Here is a 22778-nt window from a genome sequence, read left to right on the forward strand (position 1 = left end):
CATTGTGCATATTCTGTTGCTTTCTGTTCTGATAATGTGTTCAAGGAACGTTTGGATTTTGTGTTGGGGGACATGGTTTAGTGAGAACTCTTGGTGATAGGTGGATGGTTGGACTGGATGTTCTTGTAGGTCTTTTCCAACCTTGGTGTTTCTGTGATTCCGTGATTCCCACAGGGTCATCTTGCAGCAGGAAGACAGAGCAGAGTGCTGCAGGACAGCGGGGTGCTGGGGGAGCTCCTGCTGCAGCAAGCCCTCTCCCCAGCAGTCGAGCATCGCCGCACCACCACCATGGAGCTCTTGGAAAACTACATGGATGTGAGCGTGAGGGGCTTGGCAGGACCCCAGTGCCTGGGGGATTCTGTGGGCAGGGGGCAGTGGAAGCCTCCAACATGCCCTGCATTGGCAGCTGAACGCTGTCACTATGGAAGATTGAATCCCTCCTGCCCTGCTCAGCTCTCTCCCCCATCCCTCCCACCTCCCGAGGCAGCCAACCACCAACGCTTCGACCTGGCTCGTTCCTCCACCCACCGCAGCGTGACCATGCTATGGTGCTGGCAGCATGGCTGGCGTGCTGGCCTACGACACCGTCACGGTGATCATCCAGGGGGCACAGGGTGGGGTGAGATGTGGTGCACCCCAAGCCTCCCCGCTTTCCCCATCAGGTTGGGTGCAGAACCAGATGGTTGGGCTGAGCCAGTGGGAGCCCGGCTCCTTCCTCGTCCACATGCCCTTTGATGGCTTCCTAGGACTGGCTTTTTCCCACATTGCCTCCTCCGGTGCTACTTCGCTGTTTGACAACATGATGAGCCAAGGCCTGGTGGCTCAGGACCTCCTCTCCATCTACCTCACCCTGTAGGTACTAGCAGCATGTAGGCAAACTCCAACACACTTGGGGCCAAAGCATGACCAATGGTGAAAGCTTCGCATTGGGCTGACCCCAAGGCATGCACAGCTCCCACCTGGGAGCAGAATTCTGCTCTGGAAGGGCACTGGCACCCCATGGGCACCCCACTTCCACAGTGATGAGTGAAATGGCAGCTTTGTGTTTTTTGGTGGCATCAACAGTTGCCACTTCACTGGGAACCTGAGCTGGATCCTGCTGACTGCCCAAACCTACCGGCAAATCAAGGTGGACAGGTAGTGCTGGCACGTGGCATGGGTAGGGGGACTTGTCACCAGGATGACAGCCTGCCTAAGGGACATGCCGTGCCTCCAGATTCACTATGCATGCCTCCCCATCGCCTGCATCCATGGCTGCCACGCCATCCTGGACAGCGGCAGGCCCTGGTCTCAGTGTGCGCCACATCCAATGTAAGATGGGAGCCACACGCAGCCCCAGTGGTCTGGTAAGCACATGGGGATGAAGGCAAGGACAGGAGAGTGGTGGCTGTCCCCTCAATGGCAGCACACAGAAAGATGCAGCTCCATTCTGCCCATCTTTGTCTATCGTCTTTGTCATCGCCGGCGCTCAATTCCTGCTGCCAACCCAGTCCTACATCCTCCAGGTGAGTCCCAAGCCCCAGCACACCGTTCCCACGGGCTGCCCACCACTCACTACATCCCCATCCACCCAGATGGAGGATGGCTCCTGCATGAGCGGCTTTGAAGCCTATGCTCTGCCCATGGCCACAGGTGAGCTATGGATCCTTGGCAACATCTTCCTGCGTCGCTACTGCAGCCAACAGCATGGTGTGGCTGGCGCTCGCCGCCTAAGGCACATCAGTCACAGAATCACAGAACCATAAAGGTTGGAAAAGACCTTTAAGACCATCCAGTTGAACTGTGGACCCATCCCCACCGTGCCAACTGACCACGTCCCCCAGTGCCACATCTCCATGGTTCTCAAACGCCTCCAGGCGTGGTGACTCCACCACCTCCTGGGCACCCTGTGCCAACGCAGCACCACTCTTCGATAGGAATATTTCCTAATATCCAGCCTGACCCCCCCAGCGCAGCTTAAGGCCGTCATCTCTTGTCCTTTTGCTAATTACCTCCTTTGAGGTAATTACCTCCTCTTCGCTGTAGAGAGTGATAAGATCCCTAAGAGCTGCACAGTTCTTCATGTCCCCAACAACAAGTGGGGCCGGGCTGGGTGCATACAAGGAGGAGCCTGGAGCGTAAATACTGGGGTAACTTTATTGGGGGGTGGAAGAGCACTGGCACCCCAGCCCCACAGCCTCTGGCACCATGGAGTGGTGAAGGACTGGGGGTCCCTGTGCCCACTGCCCAAGGATGTGTCACCACCTCTGGTTGCTCGGCGCATTCACTGCGCACCTCAGTGCCCCATCTTCAGCTGTGCCTGGCCAGCCAGGCCCGCTAATCCAGCAGCCTCCTCCAGGTGTGGGTGATTCTATGTGTCCATGTCCGCGTCCCCAGGCTGTTCCTGAGCGTCCTGCCTTGAGCTGGGGCTGCTGCTGAGGGCTGGGGATCCTGTGGCCTTACCAGGGCAGCCCAATGGGGGGCTTGGGGTGTTGGGAGGGGGCTCCCCCCCCCAGAGAAGGGCTGAGGGGGTTGGTGTGGAGCAGGACCTGGGCCAGGCGGTGGCGGGGGGTCTGGGGTGTGCCCTCATGGGATGGTGATGGGGACAAGGATGGGGATGGAGATGGGGATGGAGATGAAGACAGGGATGATGGCTGTGGGGTTGGGGATGGGGACAGAAGTGGAGATGTGTCACTGCTCTGCAGAAGGCTGTCTGCTGCAGAGAGAGAGAGATGCCCACATTTAGCTTCATTCCCCCCTAAAATTCCTGCATCCCACACTGGGGACAAAAGCCAGGTTGGGGCACCCACATACAGAGGTGGTACCTTGGCAACGTGGGCAGCAGGCAGTGGGCTCAGTGCAGGACTGAGGACACGGCCTCTCCTCGCAGCTCACCTCCCCGAGCTGTGGCACAGCAGGAAGAGGGTGATGAGGAGGATGAGGGGGATGAGGAGTGCAAGGAAGAAGGAGGCGTGAGCTCACCTGGCAGGTACAGCGGATGCAGGGCCGGCCCTCGGGGCTGAAGCTTTGCCCATTCACCACTTTCCTGCCCTCATAGTTGCAGTCTAGGGGGACAGTGCTCGGAGCAGGGGTGGTGGACACATCCTTGTGTCCCCATGTCCTCACATCCCTATGTCCCCCTGTCCCCTTTGTCCCTGCATCCCCACACCCACATGTACTCACGTCCCCGTGTTCTCGTGTCCCCGTGTCTTTCTGTCCTCATGTCCCTGTGTCCCCACGTTCCCCTGTCCCCAAGTCCCCATGCCCCCGGATTTCACCTTTACAGACAGGGCAGCACTCGCCCTCGGGGTGGAAGGGGTAGGTGCAGAAGATGGCGCAGTCCACGGGCGAGCAGGCCACTGAGCCCAGCTGGGGAGAGGTGGGGGCTGGGCATTAGTGGGTCAGGGTGCCCAAACGCCCACACCCCAAAGTCCACATGCCTCACCAGGCAGATGCAGCTGAGGCAGGGGTCCAGGAGTGACGGGAAGGTCTCGTTGTTGTAGAAGATCCGCCCCATGTAGGTGCATCCTATGGGTTGAGAGTGGGGTTGCAGCGCCTGGAGTCCTGTGTCGTCACCCTGTCCCTTGCTGTCCCCATCACCTGCTGAGCAGTCGGGGCAGCACTGCCCCGGGATGTGGATGGGGTAGGGGCACGTCTCCACGCAATCTGTCCGCTTGCAGCTCACCGAGCCATCAGCCTGTGAGGGGGAACAAGTGGCACAGACCTTGAAGCCATACAGGCTGAACCCACAGCGGGGGAGCTTTAACACAGTATGGGGGGGGTGGAAAGCCTGTGCAGCTGGGGATGGCAGAAGAGCAGAGGCTGAAGCATGGCCAAGGCAGGAGGCAGCTGGAGAGAGACCCTCCATCCTTCCCTGAGCCAACTCCAGAGATGCAAGGCAAGGCATGAGGACAGGGGATGGGGACACGGAAGGGATGGGGATGGAGATAGAGATGGGGACAGGTAGGAGGAGTGAAACAGAGTAGATTCTCATTCACCTGGCATACGCATAACTCACAGGGATCACCTGGAGACCAAATCTGTCCAATGGGAAACTCTACCCCATTGTCATCCACGAAGCAGCCTGGTGGGGACATGGACATGGCTGGGGAGAGGGCACCTCATCCTGTCACTCTCTGCCACATGTGGGTACACAAACACCACCTGAACCCTGTGGCAATGCATCCCCAATTCCATTTCTCCCAACTGGTGCCCCACACCCCAGCTCACCCGAGGGGCGCGAGGGGTCCTTGCAGCTGAAGCAGCACTGCCCGGGCTGCAGCTGCCTCTGGTGCTGGGGACAGTCCAGCACTGGGCACGGGGCAAAAGAGCACTCCACCTCTCCGTTCTGTGGGGAGAAGGGAGCATCACTCAGCAGCTCTGTGCCACTCACGGGACAATAAGAAGTGCCCCGGACCCACCCGGCAGACACAGGTAGTGCACTCATCCCCATCCAAGCTGAAGCGGGCTCCGTGTGCGTAGGTCTGGCCATGGAAGCTACATTTTGCTGGGCAGGAGGGAGGCAACGAGGGCTGAGATGGGGAGCTGAGCCCACCCAGGACCCCATGCGTGTGGCAGAGCCACCCACAGCCACTCAATCTCTGGCAGGACCCCACCTGGCTGGCAGGAGCAGCAGTTGGGGGGTGAGGCGCTGGGGCAGGAGCCTGGGGGGCACTCGGGGGAGATGCAGGAGATATTGCCAGCCTGCAGAGAGGAATGTGGGGAGGTCATGGGATGAGCAATGGATGTCAGTCCTGGCACGTGGCAGTGCGTCATTTGGATCCCACAGTTCCAGTGTGTCCCATCAATGTCACGAGCATCCGGGACAGGACTGGAGGTCTGCCCCCAGCCCTGTCCCACTGCACAGCACTCACCAGGCACATGCAGATGGTGCAGTTTCCATCTGATGGAGTGAAGACTTCTCCCTCAGTGTGGGCCACCCCGTTGCTCAGGCAGCCTGCAAGCCGGGAGTCAGAGCAGGCCACAGGGGGGCATGGGAATGGGGGTGCCAGGGCTCACCTGTGCAGCTGGGACAGCAGCCTCCAGCCGGGGCGGGCAGAGGGTGGGAGCACGGTATGAGGCAGGTGATGGCCTCGCACAGCACTTGGCCTCCCTGCTGGGGTGGGCACAGCTCAGGCACAGCACGGGGATGTGGGGATATGGAGATGTGTGGATGCAGGTATGTGGAACGCTCACCTGGCAGCTGCAGCTCTGGCACCCTGGCTCATTCCAGCGAGCGCCTGGCTCCTGGGGAGCCCCACGATGCCAGCAGAGAGGAGCTGATGTGGGAGTCCCAGGGGGCGGATCAATGGCATCGTGAGGGGAGGGAGGAATGGATGTGCCTGGTGCCGCGGCAGGAAGGTGAGGAGAGGGGAGCAGGCGGGGTCCCCCAGCTCCAGGAGGGAGTAGGATATGTGTGGGGGAGTGCTGCAAGGACTGCAGGATGGGCGAGGGTGCCAGGATGGCCTTGGGGAAGCCTGGGAGGGAAGGGGAAAGGCGTCAGCATGGGGAGTTTGGGGGTTCCCATGTAGGGGAACAGGCGGTTACCTTCGCAGGACACCCTGTCCCTGCTGAGCCGGTAGCCAGGCCGGCAGGAGCAGAGGAAGCTGCCCAGTGTGTTGTGGCAGGCATGCTGGCAGGCACGGCGCTCACCCGGCTGCCGGCACTCGTTGACATCTGGGGGATGTGGAACACGTTGGTGTCCCCAGCGGTGTCACCCGTGGCACTGAGCACAGCACAGGCACATAGCAGGGTTGGGGTTCCACCACTTGAGGGGGAGTCGTGGTGCCGGCACGTAGGGGAGGGGTGACGGCGCATGGGGAGCTGTCGTGGTGCAGCCCGTGGCAGCAGGCGGCCAAGCCCGCGTGCAGCACTCACCCACGCAGGTGTGCTGGTTCCCATGGAGGTGGTAGCCAGGACGGCAGGAGCAGCGGTAGCTGCCCATGCTGTTCTTGCAGCGGTGCTGGCATGGCGTGGCCAGGCACTCGTCAGTATCTGTCAGGCAGAGGCTGAGGCTCAGCGCCCCAGCTGAGCGGCCCTCCCCAGCCCCTTGACCCCACAGACCCTGGCAGCTGTGGCGGTTGGCGGCCAGCTGCATGCCGGGGCCGCACTCGCAGACGAAGCCACCCTCGGTGTTGACGCACAGCCCCTCGCAGGCAGCGCTCAGGCACTCGTTGATGTCTGCGGGCGAGAAGGGACGGAGCTGGGGGCTGGGGAACGCTGGAAACCCCCCTCCGGCCACACCTCGCTCCCCCCAGCTCACCATTGCAGCGGACGCCGGCGTCCGTCTCCACCATGGAGAAGCCGAGGGGACAGACGCGGGCCACCTCCTGGCACCCACCGTGGTTACAGGAGAGGTCGCAGCCGTACTCCCCGCAGCTTCCTAGCGGCTCTGGAAGGCAAAGAGTGGCTCTGCGGGACACCGGGGGCACCCTGGAAGCCAACTGTGCGCCCTCGGCTCCGTGGCACGTGGAGGGGATGGGGCCCCTACCTGGGCAGGTGACGCCCCGCTCTCCATCGGGGCACGAGCAGAGGTTGGGTGCAATGCAGAAGCCGCTGCCGCAGCCAAAGGAGCAGAGCGCTGCGGGGCGCAGGAACGTGAGGGCGCGGGGACTCCCACCCGGTGCCATCCCCGGCGCCCGTACTCACGCAGGATGCACTGCCCGCTGCCCGGAGCCAGCATCCAACCGGGGCAACATCCGCTGCCGAAAGCCGAGAAGCAGATGTGGGGCCCCACGTGGCGCCTGGGAGCGGGCGGCGAAGGAGGAGGTCACCCTTTGCCGTGCCCCACGGACGTGAGGAGGCGATGGGGGACCGGGGATGGGGACGTGAGGGAGCTGGAGTGCCGACGATGCAGCAGCACGGATCTGAGGAAAGGGTCTCGGGGTACAACGGGATGACTGCGGGATGCGGTGGGACGGAGGGGTGGTGGAGAGGCATCTCTGGGCAGGACGGAGACGTGGGGAGAGGCAGCCCGCGAGGGTTACCATCCGCGGTAGTGGATGGGGCGCACGTGGGCAGAACGCTGCACGCCGCCATCGCCAGGTGCAGCTGGGGTAGGGATAAGGAAAAGGGGGGCAGGCTACCTCTCCACGGCAAAGCTGGCCGGCTTCTTCCTCCCGGAGTACACCCTGCCCTGCCCGCCCGGGAGGAGCAGGGACACACAGGCAGCCCGGACGAGCAGCACGACCAACATGCCAGCGGTTCCGGCGGCACGCTCCCAGCGCTGCCTTCCTGCCTGCCTTGCAGCACGGGGCGCCTACCGCATGCTGGCCCTTGGCCCTGCTCCTCCTCCCGCCCGCCGGGCCGGGAACAATGCGGGGGGTGGAGGGAGGCAGAGCGGGGCGCGCCGGGGGGCCCCGATCCTCCTCTGCCCCAGCGCGGGAGAACGGGCGTGGGGATGCTCGAGCCGAGCCTCGCGCCCTCGCCGCACTTCGGCCTCAGCGCCACCGACCTTCTCCTCCTCCTCCCCGAGGGAGGGGGTCCCCACTCTTTGGAGGGGGGAGAAGGGAGTTCAGCGTCCCCCCTGCTTTCTCCTTTCCCACATCTGGCAGAGCTCCGGGCTGGCCTCTCCCCACCCCTCCTCCTCCTCCTCCTCCTGGCGGCACTGGGCTGCCTTCCCAGCCCTGCACGGGGACCCACCAAAGAGGAGCACGCAGCAGATAGAGGAGCCAAAGTGCAGTGGGGAAGGGCGCGGCGAGGGCCTCCGTGGGGGCTGAAACCCCTCCAGCCCGAACCTCCCTGCGCCCGGCCGGGGGCTGAAGCAAAGGTGAAGGGCAGGTAAATGATTGACGGTGCAGAGCAAAGAGCATTCCCTGCAGCACAGCACTGGGGTGACCCTCTGCCTGCAGCCCCAGGCTTCCCCTGCAGCGTGACCCCAGGGCATCATCAAATGCTGGCTGGAGGGAAGTTGAGAGCGTGGCACCTGCCACCCCGGGTTTGCTTTTAGGGAGGGAGAAGGGCCAAGCACAGATCCTGAGCCCTCCAGCAGAGGAAAGGTGCCTGTGGAGGGTCAGTTGACTTCTCCCATCCCAAACAACAGCCTGCTCCAGGTGGATCGGATTCTTCCCACACCTAAGGCTTGCCCAGCAGCTCAGGGCTGCTGGAAACACGCACACGACTTTAGAATGCTGCCCACCTCTTAGCTGCTGCAGGAAAGGAGGAACATAGGGAAAAAAACTTGTGCTAGCATGGGACCATGGCGTGCATGCACATGTGTGGCTTTTGGAGCAAAACCTGAGTTGCATAGCAAGAAGAAAGGATCCAATCTGGGGTCCTGTGCCATTCTCCCCTCCTCTGGTGGCACAGAGCCTCCTAAGTGTGGGATAATATCTGTGGGGGCTCTGTTAACCCCATGGGTTCCAATGGGGAAGAGGGCAGCTGGGGACTCCTCAGCTCCCTCACGTGCATTTTGGCAACTGCTCAGCAATCAGGACAGCAGCAAGCCAGAGCAGCTCAGAGCCAAATGGAGGCCAGGATAATGATTAATCTATTTCACATGCAGAGTATGGAGGGGCAGGACCCCATTCCGCATGGAGCCCGACTTGATTGTGCCCTTCCAGCTCCTAGCTCTGTACTCCCTGCCCCTGCTGCACCAGGGAATGAAGGAATCCTTAAGTTGAAGGAATCCTTAAGTTCTTTACTATGAGTGGTGAGGTACTGAACAGGCTGCCCAGAGACTCTGTGGATGCTCCTCTGTCCCTGGAGGTGTTCAAGGCCAGGTTGGATGGTGCCCTGGGCAGACTGGTCTAGTATTAAATGGGGAAGTTTTTGGCCTTGCCTGTGGCAGGGGGGTTGGAGCTCCATGATCCTTGAGGTCCCTTCCAACCTGGGCCATTCTGTGTGATTCTGTGAATCCCATGCAACTGTGATGCTTAGTGGAGCGTGGCAGCACCAGCGGGCACACCATTCCGTTTGGACTACTTTATTTGGTAAAACTCCACAAACGAATTGAACTTCCCAGAAATTCCCTCCCTGAGCGAGCCAGAGGTGCTGTGGAGGGAGAGGAGCGTGCTGTCCTGCTGTCCCCCTCCGCTTCCTTCGCAGAGAAATGCTCTGGGCCCACAGATCTCACCTGCCCCAGATGCCTCCTCCAGCCCTCACGCTTGAGGCAGCTTTGCTTCCTCTTCCAAAAACAAACAAACAAAAAAAACCCCAACAAAACCCACCATGGATCAAAAAAGAATCAAAAACGAAAGCAGAAAAACAAACAAACAAAACAATAGCAAAGCATGAACCCAGGCAAGGGCAGTGCTGTGCGTCACCCAGCGAGAGCAACCAGCAAAGCCCAGCACTGGTCGAGTCCGTAGGATTGGTGAATCCAAGCTGGCAACAGCAAGGTGCCCCCCAGATCCCTAACAAACAACTCCCCTCAGGCAAGGGCTGCTGCCGGCGCTGAGTGCAGCCAGGCAGGGGAAGGAAGCCCCTTGCTCTACATGGAGGAAGGTGTCAGGAAAAAGCCCCAAATCCTGCTAGTGGATGCGGGTCAGCTCCTCCACAATCTTGATCAGGTCGTCCACAGTGGCCTCCCTCTTCATCCCACTGCCGTCGTCAATCTGCAGAGAGAGAAAAGCATGACAACGCCTGTAGGTGATGGAGAAACAGCAGGACGTGTGTTTAGGGTTTAGCACAGCCTCCATTTCTGAGCAGTGTCCCCATCTGTGGGGTCACCCCTCACCTGCAGGTTTGCCACCACCTCCTGCATCTTGGGCCTGCTGATGTCCAGGAAGCTTTCGATCAGGTCACCATCAATGAAGCCTGTAGCTGGCTCTGTCTTGCGCTCAGTGTGAAACGATCTCCAGGTGGCACTGTCAAGGAGCCAAATCCACATGGAGTGACATCAATCCCACCCTGTCCAGACAAAAAACCTCTCTGCTGGGTAGCTTGAGGCAGACTGACCATGCTGCCTCACAGAACTGGTCTGGAAAACAGCCCTAAAAGTGTGGCAAGGAAGATCTTGGGAACTCGACATTATTGCACGCAGTTCCTCAAGCACAGCCATCTCCTGGGATCAGAGACAAACCAACATTTGCACCACTACAAAGCCCAGTTTGTTCTCAAGCCCTGCAAGATGTGCTTTAATTCACAAGCCAGCTGCCAGCACCCACTGGCATGGGCTCCCAGTTGGACCACAGAAGGATATAAGGAGTGCTCGATCTTGCCCACGCTCTTGATGACTTTATTCAGCCTGTTCTGCATGTCCAGCAGGAGGTTGTACCAGCTCTCTGACAGCGAGGTTACCAGCCCTATAAACGAAAAGAGGGCGGTGCGAGGTCAGCATCTTGCAGACCCTAGGACCACACTGCTGCAGCTGCCAGCAGGCAGAGAAGGGCAGGACTGCAGTTGGAGGCTGCTCCCTGACAGGGCTGAGACAAGGGTGGGGAGAAGAAGAAACACAAGAATCTCAGGCCAGGGTGCTCCCTGCCCCTCACCTATCATGCCGTTGACCGTGCCGAAGAGAACGGAGCCCTGTGTTGGTGTGGACGTCTCGCCCAGGTTCTGCATGACCAGGGAGCCGTGACAGAAGACATTGACAAACTCTCCCAAGTGGGACAGCCCCACCTCCTGCAAGTGCTGGCGCTCCTCGTCAGTCGTGGCAGCACTGCAAGCCAAAGCACTCCGCTCAGTCTGTGTGGGGGGCGCAGGAGAGCTCCCCCGAATCCCATCTCAGAGCTGAGCATCCTTCTGTCCATTTTCCTGCCCAACACACACCCCATCCCTCCTGCCATGTATTGCTACGGCTCCCTTCCTGCCAGCCCACCTGTCCTTCTGGCACACAAACAGGTTGAAAGCGTTCTCTGCTCCCAAGAAGTTGTCGTCGTCCAGGATCTCTACGGCACTCATCCAGTTTGGATTAAAGTCCCGGGCAATCTGCAAAGGGACACGAGGAGGGGCAGCGAAGCGCATCTTCATCCCACTCAGCAGCCCCATTTGTGAGTGAGGCACGACTCACAAAAGAGTCTGACTTCTCTGCTGAGCCAATAGCACAAACTGCCTCTGGGAAGATGGCGCTGGCCTGAGCTGCGCTTGGATGATGCCAGGGCAAATGAGGCCAGACCGTGCTACAGCCAATCGCACAGGTGCACAGATGGCCCCAGCGCCCCGTCCGACTCCCAGCTACGCTGCATTACTGACTGATGCAGCCAGTCTCAATAAGCCTCCCCAAGTGCACAGCGTCGGGCAGCTCCCCCCTCCTGGCACACACTGCAGGCCTGCAGTTCCCCAGCAGCTGACACACAGCCCAGCCTCCCGAAAGCCTGGGATCTGTTCCTCCAAAAAGACAGGGGTCTGTCTAGAAGAATGTCACCAGGTAGTCCTGTCGTCTGAGCACAACCCTACGCCCTTGTCTTCAAAGGGCTGGTGAGGTGGGCTGAGCCAGGTTCCTCCATTTTCCATCTTCAGCACTGCTCCACTTGCCTGAAGCCTAATGGAACAATTAGCGTGGACCCCCAGCACCTCTGACCAACTGAACTCCATGAAGGATACATCTATTGAAGCCCCAACACTTGTAACACTAAGTTGTCTCATTCTAACATTCAACAGCTTGATACCATTACAGAAACTAACACACCTGCAGTTCAGTCAACCCCCCTTGTGTTGATGGCTGTCAGAAAACACACAGTATCTCTGGAACTGTCTGATAAATCACAGCATCTTTCTATGCATGTGAAGTGATGGGAGAAGTGGAGTTCTTTTGTTTCTTGAAGGTCTTTTTCATCCTAAATGACTCTGATTCTAAATGACACTAAGGGACACGGCTGAGCGACGGGACTCAGCAGACAAGTTGACAGTTGGACTTGGTAAGAAGGTCTTTTCTGACCTAAACAACTGCAAATCTAATACCCAACAGCACTGATACCTCTTCAAAGTTTCCTTCCATGGGCTTGTATGCAAGGAGCAGGACCGACCGCATCAAATCTCCCACAAGGATGAAGTCTCCTTTGGTCTTCAGGTAGAGAGCCATGATGTTGTTGTAATGGTTGCACTCCGTGCGCAGCTCCTTCTCGGCTGTCCACTCATACAGGCGCACCTGGAGGAAGGAAGGGACGAGACTCTGAGCTGGGACTCACACCTATGCCAGCCAAGACACACTGCCAACAGACCCAGCTGACAGCCACACAGCTGGAACAGCTCCCAACTCTGACACATGCTTGGGAAGGAAGCTGCAGTCTCACGAGGGCCCTACCGTGCTGTTGATGCTGGCTAACAGCTTCCCGTTGAACTCCACCATGGAATACACAGCTCCCTTCACTTCCTTCTCAGCCAGGCTCTGCAGCTTGCCTGCAATCAATCCACAGCACACCCAGTTATTTGCACTGTGCTCCCAGGGCCGATAAACCACAGAGGGTTCACACAAGCTGCTACAAGCAACGCTGCTCACTGCCTCAGAGGATCTGTGGGCAAGCAGTGCAGGAATGGGAGGACAACGGAAAGCAAATCCCAGAATGTGATTCTGGTGAGGGAGTCCTGGGCTTCTCTGGCAGCTGGGGAGGAGAGGACGTGCTGTGACAGCCCACAGCTGAGTGACAAAGCCCTGCAGAACCTGCTTAGATCTCTCTGATTGCCCTCAAGCAGCTGGACTTGGCCAGACAAGAAGACTTTGCTCTTACCGTCAGAGTAGTGGAAGACGACGATGCGGCCCTGCTTTGGCTCTGCCTCCTCAGGATACACCATGGCAGTACCCACGATGAAGTAGGTGTTTGGGTCTTTGCCAAGCTTGCAGGAGACCAGGCTAAGGGCATATTCGTTTTGTAGGAACTGGTGAGCATGAAGCACTGTTGCAAAGAGGGAAAGACAGAAACAGCTGGGTCCCTTGGGGGCCAGCAGGCAGCACCTCCACACACGGGAAGAGCAGCTAAAAGCTCTAAAACTGAACAAAGTGCAGAGTCTGGTGATCCCCTCACTGCCCTGTGCCACCAATCATTACACCTCAAACCTACACCCTTTGGCTGATACTGGATGGCCGATGATGGAGGAAAAACACTTCAACGAAGGGAACGTGTGAGATCACAGGACTGTGCGGCTCTTAGCCACATGCTGATGGACATCCAAGCAGAATTTGGAAAGCACATGGGGCTGGTACCTTCGAAAGTGTGCTGATCAATGATGAGCAGGTTGTGCACCTCCACCTCCTCTCCAAAGGACGTCTCGTGTGGTGCTGTGCTGCTGGAGAACAGCTTGCTGGTACTCACGCTGCTAGACAGGGCCTGGGACACAGAAAGATGTGTCACATCCTTGTGCTACTTGGCATGTACATGCAGGCTGAGAAAACTGGGGACCAGGGGGATGAGTGGGGAGGAGCTCCCTAGGCCTGAGCAACAGAAAAACCTGCACAAACCTGTGGTTTGGCTGAGTAGCTACAGTAAACACAGCTCAGGCATCAGCTGGCAGCTGCCCCCTCACCTGGGTGCTGGCACTGGGTCTGAGTGCAGTGGTGCCCCCGCTGGCGTCTTGCACCTCGATACGACTTGAGAGCACACCAAAACACTGTGATACCTCTTGGTAGCAGATCTTTCTGCAGGACAAAGAGCTGTATGAGCAGAGATACCGGGACGGGCTGCTCCAAGGTGTAGCAACGAGAACAGAACTGCTCTCTTGCACTGACCGCTCTCAGCAAGAAGCCATTGATTCGGCCTGCTTGCTAACCAAGCCCACAACAGAGTAGGCTCTCCCCACGGCAGAGCACAGGCCCCAAAACTAAACTATCAGCTCACCTGGGTGATTCATAGAGGGGAACCGTGCGGATATGCAGCTTCTGGATCTCATCAATGGTGCCAATTGTCAGCGTGCTGTTATTAGCCAATGCTAAGCTGTAAAGGAGGAAAACTGTGAGCAACAGGGCTTGCAAGGCCAGTGGTGAAGCCAAGAATCTCCCTTCTTCCCCTCACCCCCAAACTGTTGATCAAGGTTCCCTTCCCGCACTGCACATCAGTCAGATTAGGGCAGTTTCTACAGCTACTGATGCAGAGAGAGACATAAATGCTTAAGGCCTCAAACATCTCACGTGAGAACCCACCAACGGTACAAAGGACTAACGAGTGCCCTGAGAGTACCCAGGCCAGGACTGTCATACACTGCAAGAGTATCTATGAGGAAGGCCCTCCCTTGATCAGTCAGTGCCAGGCAGGCACATCCTCTGGACAAGGTGGATGTACCACCAGGCCTGAGCAGGACATTCTCATGCAGCCTGTGCCAACACAGAGTCCCAAGTTCCCTCAAGCCGTGCTGTGGGGCGGGCTCACCTGTCAGGATACCCATCGGAGTTGAGAGGACACATGTAGTTCACCTCCTTCAGGTTGACGTTGGAGAAGACCAGCTTGTGGTTGCTGCTGTAGATGACGGTGGGGCGGTCAGAGCAGGCGAACACATTGGTGGTGGACAGGGAGCGGAAAGTCCTCAGGACTGTGGGCTGAGTGCCAAGGGTCACCTTCTTACGGTCACTCAGCAAGCCTGCAGGAAAGGAACAGCAGGTTGGGAGCAGGGCAGCACAGAGCTACGTGGCCGTGATATGCTGGCAGGAAATGAGCGTGAAAGAATGCATCCGGCTGTCAGCAAAGAAGTGGATGCGAGCATCAGGTTCCTTTCTTCACAGTCCCCTGGAGAAATCCACTTACAGTGCCCACAGCCAATCCCCACCCTGTCATAGCGAGGAAGAAGGAACTACTGAAAAAACGTAGGAAAGAGACAGATCTCCTCCAGAAGAATGGGGATAAAAAAAAAAGAAGTACCACAAGCAAGTGAGCACAAATCCAAACACCCTCCCAAGCAGCCCACTAGCTGCTAGGCCCTGTAGTCACCTGTCTCGAGGCTGAGCCCAAAGTAGAAGAGAGCACCGTCCCCCAGTGCACACAGAAGGTAATGGCTGCTCTCGAAGGTTGTCATCAGGATGGAGCGAGGGATAATTTCTGCAGGGAGCAGAAGAGAAGGCTGATGCCACGTGTGGCTCCACCAGGTCAGTCTCTGCTGCCAGCAGTCCCAGGAGAGCCCTACCTCCTCCTAGCATCTCTTTGTGCAGCAGTTCAAAGGAAGGAAGCTTTAGGATGCGGGCAGAGATATCAGTCCAGAGTCCGATGGCACACAAAGGGGACATGCCATTAGTGTCCCCCAAAGGAGTGATGTCCAGGCAGGCAACTTCATGCTCCATTTCGGTGCAGCTGGCAGGAAGCAAAAATCAGATTGAAGTGTCAATCAGGAAGCCTGAAGGCGTCAAGGCTGTGAACCCTCGGGCCAGGAAGAGAGACGGGCACCTACTTGATCTGCCTGAGCTCCTGGGGTCGGATCTCCAGGTAGTAGAGGGCTCGTCCCACAGCCACCACCACCTGGTTGCTGTTACAGGAAGCCACGCTGATGTTCTTCCCGTTGGGCTCTTTCCACTCGCTCATGAGGGCTTTGGGCTCCTGACTGACCAGTCTCACAGAGGCAGAGGTGATCTGAGGAGAGAAAATACCTCTGCTCAGAGCCTGAACAACATCTCCTGTCTGCCATCAGCCCAGGGGAGCGCTGCAGACCTTACCCTGATGAGCAGCAGAGATCTAAATAACCCACAGCCAAGAAGGGCTATGGAATCACAACAGGAAAAGCATCTCTAGAAGGGGCGTTACCTGGATCAACTGCTGATGTGCCACGTTGCCACAGAAGAAGGTCTGCTGATCATCCACAAATCCTGTGAGCTCCGTTTCTTCTACCTCCTCTCCATTTAACATAAGAACCCTAGAAGGGAAAGAGAAAATCTCTTGTATCATGCTCCAATCCTGTTGTATCAGGCTGAGAGCCTGGCATGGCCTTAACCCCACCTCACCTGGTCTGGCCAACAAAGGACAGCACCAGCATATTGTCCATCTCACGATGAGAATCTGACCTCAGGGGCCACAAGCCTGCAACAGAAAGACCACATGCTCACAGTGAATAATCCAAAAGGGGGTGCAAGTCCCCTGCCCGCAGCCCAGCCATGAGGTATGTCCCCACTTGGTGGGTTGTATATGAAAGAATGAACCAACTCACACACCTTTAATTCCTGGCAGGTCAATGCTGGCATGCTCATGAATCCCAATGCCGTTCCGGATGATCCGTAGTGAACCCTCTTTAAAGGCACCCGAGCATGTGACCAGCTGGAGGAAAAGCAGGCATTTACCAACTGGGGAAGCTTCCCCATGCTTCCTTGCAGTGACAGGCTCAGGGGAAGTTGGGATCCTTATCATCCATGCTTCTCAAAGGAAGCTCTTTGGCTGTTGACCCTTCCCCAGCGCAGGAAAGAAAACCCTTCCTCGTGAAAACAGGAGCCTTCCCACCCAGAGAAAGACCTCAAAACCTTCCCTGCACCAGGACAAGCCTTAAATCCCTGATAAATGAATCACAGTCCCTTCCTCCAGTGGACACACCACACGCATCTGCCAGAACCAGACATCCCTAGCACAGAGAAAGGCGAGCTGGAGCCAACATTACCTGCCCTTGGCCTTGTCTCTCCAGGTCTACCACACACATATCAACGATCGGACCGAGGTTGGTGAAGGTCTCCATAGCCACTACATAGGAGCCTTGCTCATTGCTGTCCACGTTGAGCTATGAACAAACACAACCATCAGTTTCCAACAAGAAGGGCCCAGCGAGCATAAAGAATGTAGGGAAAAGAAAACTTCTCCACACGTATTTGCATATCTAATAGAATCATAAAGGCTGGAAAAGACCTCTAAGATCATCAAGTCCAACTCCAACCCATTCCCACTGTACCCACGAACAACATCCCACAGTGCCACGCTTCTTTAACAGCTCCAGTGGGGTGACTCACAACATCCTTGGGCTGTGCATTTCAATGTTTGATCGCTCTTGAGGCCAGGATGAAAGCAAGCACGTATAAAATCCTGTTTGAACACAGGACTAAGCCAGGGGAATGCCACCACTCACCTTCACAAGCTGGGAATCCCCAAGCCGAGAGCCAACAAACACCACGCCGTTGTCCAGGTAGGTCAAGCATTCTGCAATGGATGTCTGGGAATTGAGAAGGTGCAGGTGAACCACCATGAGAAGATGAAAAGGGCACTGCCACGCTCCCCAAGGATCACATCTGAACGCAGTGTAACAGAAAAGCATGGGGAGGGAAATTTGATCCCTTTAGAGAACCCACAGAGAATCCAAACATCTCTGAGGGATAGCGTGCAAGATGAAAAATCAGGTGGCCAGACAGGGAACTGCCCACATCTGGCAGCTGAAAGTTCAGAGCTGACAGCTGTGGAGAGAAAAACATCACCCAGTCTGTGCTCCACAGAGAAGCTACTTCCACTATTTGGCACCTGCAGAGCACCTGCATCCTGCAGAGCCCCCTGGCCCCAGTGAGAAGTGGCAGGGACGCTGTAGGTGGTGCAGAGGTGTCCTACCTCACCAAGCAGCTCCACACGCAAGTCCTTCAGGGTGACTGTGCCATCCATTTGCTCCTCCTTCTCCAGAAGCAGCATGAAGAGACGTCCTTCCATGTCCCCCAGCAAGTAACGGGACCCGTTGGGATCCACACGGTTGTGGCACACAATTGTGCTTTGCTGCATGCAAAGGAATTGTTAGGAAGCCGCTGGAACAACTCCAGAGAGGCACGAAGCCACAGCTAAATCCTGCACAGGGCGCTCCTCTGCACGGATTTGCCCAGGAAGGACCTTTTGGTCATGGCTAAGGCTCTCTTTCAGCCCTGAGCAGCACCTCAGCTGTGCCATCTGTGCTTCCTGCACCACTTGAATGTGGGAACTGGCCCAGCCCTCCGACAAAACCACAGGTTCAAGCTCTGTCACCAACTCTGTCAGTCTTTTTCCCCTTGAACAAGTGCCCCAACCATGCTCACATGGACTTGAGTCTCCAAGGGGCTCGTTCATATCTTTCACTGCCTGAACTGAAACCAGGCTCTGGCCTCAACCAATGTCCAAACCACCTCCTAATTAATCTTTTTCTCTGGGGCCCTAACAAGATTTCAGCTTTCTTGCACCATTTCCAGGAACTCCACAGAGCCATGTACTCCAGTGCAGGCACACACTGCCATCACTACAGGGATCACAAATATCCCTCAGACCCCAGAATGCAGACTGGGCACGGGACAGAACACTGACACTCACCAAATCTCTGCAAGGGGCTCTACTAGGCTACAGCTAAAGTTAAGAACAGATGAAATTCCTGAACCAGAGCGGCTCAGCACCCTCCCAGGTTAGGATTTCTGAGCACAGCACAACAATGGTCATTGCCATACAGAGACCCACCATCACTAACACAGTAGAAGGTTCCAGCTTACAGACTCCTGGAAAGCCACAAGCTGTTCTGGAGAGATAAACAGACTGACAAGCACCTACTATCACTAGGTCCAAAAGCCTTCAAATGAGAAAGCTTTCTTACTTGCACCATTTATTACACACAGCAAGGATTTTTAGCAGTAATCAACCAGCGGGCAACTGAAAATCTGCTAGATTCAGAGAGGACGTTCAGCTGGGAATTTCAGTAGTGTCTGTAGCAGGAGTAAGTTAGGAAATGCACAGTTAAGGTGTTACCTTGATGATGGGTGGAGCTATAGCCAGGTATTTATCTCCATTGTGATAGGTAATGGACTCCTGCCCAATGATGATTGCGCCTCCAAAAGGCTCTGGCACTGCGCAGGGGAGAAGTCTTATCAGTGAACCTGTGCAGCACAACTGAGAGTGAAAAGGAAGGAAAGACACCATGTGCAGCAGGACTAACCTGCAATGACCATGGAGGCTTCGGCCTCGACGTTCTCCTGCTTCCAAGGACCTTTGTTAAACTCCTTCTCACGCAGGGACACCTCGTACGTTTTGACGTGGCGACCCTGAGGGTCCTGAAAGAGGAGGCACAAACATCACATCAACACATAACAACCTCATGTCGCTGCAGCAGAGGCTCCTGAGGTCCAGCTGAGGAACAGCCTGCAGAGAACTCCTCAGTCCAGTGCTGCAAGAAGGGCAGCGCCAGCTGACTGAGAAGGGGAAGCCAGCAGGAGAAACAGATGTGCAGGAGAGGAGGAACTAGCACAGCTGGAGCACATCCTGTCCATTTTACAGCTGAAGTGGGACCATTAAATGGCAAAGGAATTGTTAACACCACTTTGGCATTTCTGGACCTTTTTATTCCTTACAACAGCAGTTCTTAAGCCTTTTGCGTTGTGTTTTTTTTTAATAAGCTTGCTCATCTCTGTGGTATCCTCCTCTGGTTTCAAACCTACACAAAGATTATCTCAGACACTCGCTGCTATTCTCCTTGATCCAAATCCCGTGATAATGATTAACAAACTGAGAAGGAATCAGACAAAGCAGCAGCTTGGATACATTCCGCCTCCACATACAGAGTCAGGCTCCCAGGGACAGCCTAACCCCAGTGCTTTACGTAACGCCTCATGAGTCAGACAGAACTTACATCTCACCCTGCTGCAAGGATGAAACGCAGTTGACAGACACAGAGGCACTCATTTACTCTTTATTTGTACAGTACCTGCTTAAAATGAACAAATCACTAACATATTTCCTTCCAGACCAGGTTGTAGCATGGAAATGTCAGATCCTGTGGGACAAGACCTTTTTCACTTGCTGACTAAGTGTGGAGATCAAGTTCTTCCTTTATGACACCTCTGGGGACTAAGTGGAAACTCGTGCTTCTGCCTAAACTCTAACACTGAGTTTAAGATTTTGGCCAAATCACAGTTGTGCTCTGCCTCAGTTTCCCCAGACAGCAGCAACACCAATCAAATCCATGCAGATATGCAGATCTTCTCAGAGCTGCACACCACCATCAGGTTTCTTGGCTCTGAGGAGCTCACCCATTAAGCAATTCAAAGCCAGAAAGCATCATCAGCCACCCTCGCTGCATAGATCTGGAGCGAGGATGGGCTGAGCTTTATTTCAAACCTCAAAGTTGATGTGGGTGTGGGGGATAAAGACTCCACACACATACATTCCTCATTCAGACAGAAACAGCACTGCCACGTGTTCTGAAAGCTGTTTGAGATGACAAGGGAGAGCTGCGGCTTGTGCTGATGCCCCACCACTGGAGGTGCTCAAGGCCAGGCTGGATGGGACCTTGGGCAACCCTGTCCACACCAGTGGTTGGGCTGAGCGGGCTTGTAAGTCTCTTCCAACCCAAGCATTCCATGATTCTGAGGAAGGAGAGTGCTGCTGCCACATGGCAAAAGAAGCCTATAAACAGGAGGGGGACTCAACTCCTTGAAAGGGTAGATAACTGCAGGACAAGGGGAAATGGTTTTAAGTTGAAGAAAGGAAGATTTAGGTTGGACGTCAGGGGGAAGTTCTTCACAGAGAGAGTGGTGAGGTACTGGAACAGCTGCCCAGAAAGGCTGTGGATGCCCCGTCCCTGGAGGTATTCAAGGCCAGATTGGATGGGGCCCTGGGCAGCCTGGTCTAGTATTGTATGTGGAGGTTGGCCCTGCATGTGGCAGGGGGGTTGGAGATTCATGATCCTTGAGGTCCCTTCCAACCCTGGCCATTTTTTGATTCTATGAGAACTAAGAGCTGCAGTGAAAACGAACTGAATTCACACCACCATCCTGTGCTGGCCCAGGAAGACTTCCTTCAGCTACAAAACAAGCCTGTGGGAGCCAGAAGCATCTCTAGCTCTGCCCACCCATTCTTATAGCACTGCTTTGAGCAAGCTTCAGGACACTGCCAACGCTTCAGCCCCTTTGGAAGACCCTTGGAAACACCGATTTCAGGATCGAGAACAAGGTACCTGATAGACGAAGCAGATGGTTGGGGCCTGACAGCCATAGAGGAACTTCACGTCGATGACCTGGAGCTCCTCCAGGCGGATGTTAAAAGCCTTCAGCTCCTTGTTCTCACGGTCCAGGGGGATGACCTTGAAGAGGCCATCGTAGAGCCGCAGGCCAATCATCCGGCACTCTGGGTCAATGATGCCGATGATACCGGTCTCTGAGGGACGACCGATGCGATCCTGAAGGGGAGATCCACGGAGGCGGGCAAGAGAAAAAGCAGCGAGCTGTGAAATGCTTTGATACACTCGAGCAGAGCCCACCCAATGGAAATCCAGTGCTCTTATCACCCACGGCCCCAGCTGGAAGTAGCTGATATCAGCCCCTCTATGTCACGAGGCAGAACCACAAAGCACAAAGATTAAGTGCTTATTTCCAAACACACTGACAGGATGTGCCCACTTACACCTCCTGACCATAATCCCCTGCTCAGCTTCACTAACAGCAAGCCTGGAAAACGATAGAAAATACCTTGGTTTGACAGCTGATGGAAACCATTTAAATCGTTTGACTGATGAGCAACAAAAAACCAATCCCCAGGATTGGCACCCACAAATGGATCCCTAACCTTCTCAGAAAGATTTTAACTTGAGTAGGTGTGGTAGCAAGGCTCACCTGCACATTTCCATGGGCACGGGTTATAATGTCAATATTGTCACCATTCTGCTTGTACTCCAGGATGCAGGCGTTGTACTTGGCTGTCAGGATGAAAAGCAGATCCTTGCTCTCCCCCTGCAGGAAGGGAGGGAAGGAGGGAGGGTCACAGGGGCTCTGAGAGGTTGCAAGGAGCCACCCCCCATCCCCAGCACACTCACTTTGGGGCGGAAGAGCTCCATGACGGCAGTCTTGCCATACATGCCCACCTCCTTGACAGGCCGCAGCCCCTCAGCTGTCACCACATAGATCTCCAGGCGTGTGTTCTTGGCGATCAGCAGGTTCAGGTCCTCTGCGGAGGTGAAGTGTCCTGGGGTAAGGAAAGAGATGGATCGTCAGCTTCAAACCCTGGGGCCCTGTCGATGCCCTCCCTAGCCCAAACTCAGCTTCCAGCACTCAAAGTCCTGCCAGACCCACTGCGACCAGCTTCACAAGCTCCAGAAACCTGAACAGAGAAGACCCCTCCCCACTGCACCCTTGAAGAGCAAAACTGCTCTGCTCAGCTCTATCCTCCACCTTTGGAGCCCAGCAGCTTCCAGGGAAACACCCTGCCCCTCTTCAAGCTCCCTACTATCTCTCCTGCCAAAAAAAGAGCCCAATATCCCGTCTAGCCCTTCACACTCTCCTAGAACCTCAAGGCAACCCCAGACACATACCCTGGTGCCCCTCACTCCACCGCATCAACCCCAATGCCCACCACTGGATAACCACTGGACATTCCCAGAACCCTCCTTGCACCCACAAACCCCGGGGTCCCCCTGCACCCCTGGGCTCCCCACAAACACCATCCAGGAGCATCATTTCACCTCCAGACTTCCATAATGTCCCTTCCATCTCAGCGCAACCATCTACCCACAACACTCCCAGTTCCTCACTGATCTCACCTCCCCACAACACCCCAATCACTCGCTGACCCGATCTACCCACAACCCATCCCCCCCCGGCAACTCCTCCGTGTGCCTCTGGAGGCCTCCAGTGCCCCCCCAAAACGCAAGGCCGCGCAGATCTCGCCGTGAACGTTGAGCCCCGCCCCGTCCCGCCGGTACCGGTGACACAGCCATTCACGGCCGTCGGCTTCTGCGCCGTCACAACGTAATTGTACGACATGGCAGAGACGGCAACGAGTCCCGTAACCGACCAAACCGCGGCGCGCACCGGGAGCTGCGGCCTAGCGCGGCCACTCCACCGCCCCTTCCGCCCGCCGCGGTGACGTCACCGGAAGTTAGCTCCCCACGCCGCTCTGCCCGCCGGGGAGGACCGCGGAGGGGCAGACGAGAGGGCAGGTGTAGGGGCGGCCCTGGTACCTCGGGGAGGGGCCTCACCTTCAGGGAGGGGCGCTTCCCGGTGGGCCTCCATCCGAGCAGCGCCCCGCGTTGTGTGTGACCGT

At 56.5% G+C, this 22778-nt stretch overlaps 2 protein-coding genes across 2 annotated transcripts; both read right to left on the minus strand.

The window, feature by feature from the left end:
* Positions 1-2333: 2333 nt before the first annotated feature.
* On the minus strand, positions 2334-7317 carry VWCE (von Willebrand factor C and EGF domains). Its single transcript, XM_042881978.1, is given in 20 exon segments — positions 2334-2491; positions 2493-2695; positions 2805-2883; positions 2962-3044; positions 3258-3348; positions 3425-3507; positions 3580-3676; positions 3978-4063; positions 4210-4533; positions 4536-4683; positions 4854-4936; positions 4999-5092; positions 5176-5456; positions 5527-5655; positions 5857-5973; positions 6043-6159; positions 6242-6370; positions 6470-6559; positions 6628-6722; positions 7065-7317. Coding segments are annotated over 20 exon segments (2580 nt in total). The 5' UTR covers positions 7175-7317; the 3' UTR covers positions 2334-2350.
* Positions 7318-8886: 1569 nt separating this feature from the next.
* On the minus strand, positions 8887-22596 carry DDB1 (damage specific DNA binding protein 1). The gene is made up of 27 exons (XM_042881958.1): positions 22438-22596; positions 21553-21701; positions 21353-21469; positions 20698-20919; positions 18682-18796; positions 18495-18592; positions 17349-17507; positions 16879-16962; positions 16420-16536; positions 15983-16085; positions 15776-15851; positions 15579-15687; positions 15229-15407; positions 14968-15131; positions 14775-14882; positions 14220-14427; positions 13692-13787; positions 13381-13492; positions 13061-13184; positions 12588-12752; positions 12164-12258; positions 11837-12007; positions 10739-10848; positions 10410-10579; positions 10121-10223; positions 9656-9779; positions 8887-9533 (listed from the first exon to the last, which is right to left on the minus strand). Exons 1-27 carry the CDS (start codon positions 22496-22498, stop codon positions 9450-9452), a joined length of 3423 nt encoding a protein of 1140 aa, XP_042737892.1. The 5' UTR covers positions 22499-22596; the 3' UTR covers positions 8887-9449.
* Positions 22597-22778: the final 182 nt, after the last annotated feature.

This window comes from Lagopus leucura, unplaced genomic scaffold (genome assembly GCF_019238085.1).
Source record: "Lagopus leucura isolate 7727_CA_CO unplaced genomic scaffold, USGS_WTPT01 Super-Scaffold_100033, whole genome shotgun sequence".
Lineage (NCBI taxonomy): Eukaryota > Metazoa > Chordata > Aves > Galliformes > Phasianidae > Lagopus > Lagopus leucura.

Bases quoted from the DNA above. Each gene is read 5' to 3' on its own strand.
- DDB1 (XM_042881958.1), bottom strand. From the start codon at position 22,498: ATGTCGTACAATTACGTTGTGACGGCGCAGAAGCCGACGGCCGTGAAT. The intron at 17,508-18,494 runs GTAACACCTTAA...CTTTGCATGCAG, and splicing joins TAGCTCCACCCATCATCAAG to CAAAGCACAATTGTGTGCCA. The intron at 15,132-15,228 runs GTAGGTGCCCGT...GCTTCCTGCCAG, and splicing joins CAGGAGCTCAGGCAGATCAA to CTGCACCGAAATGGAGCATG.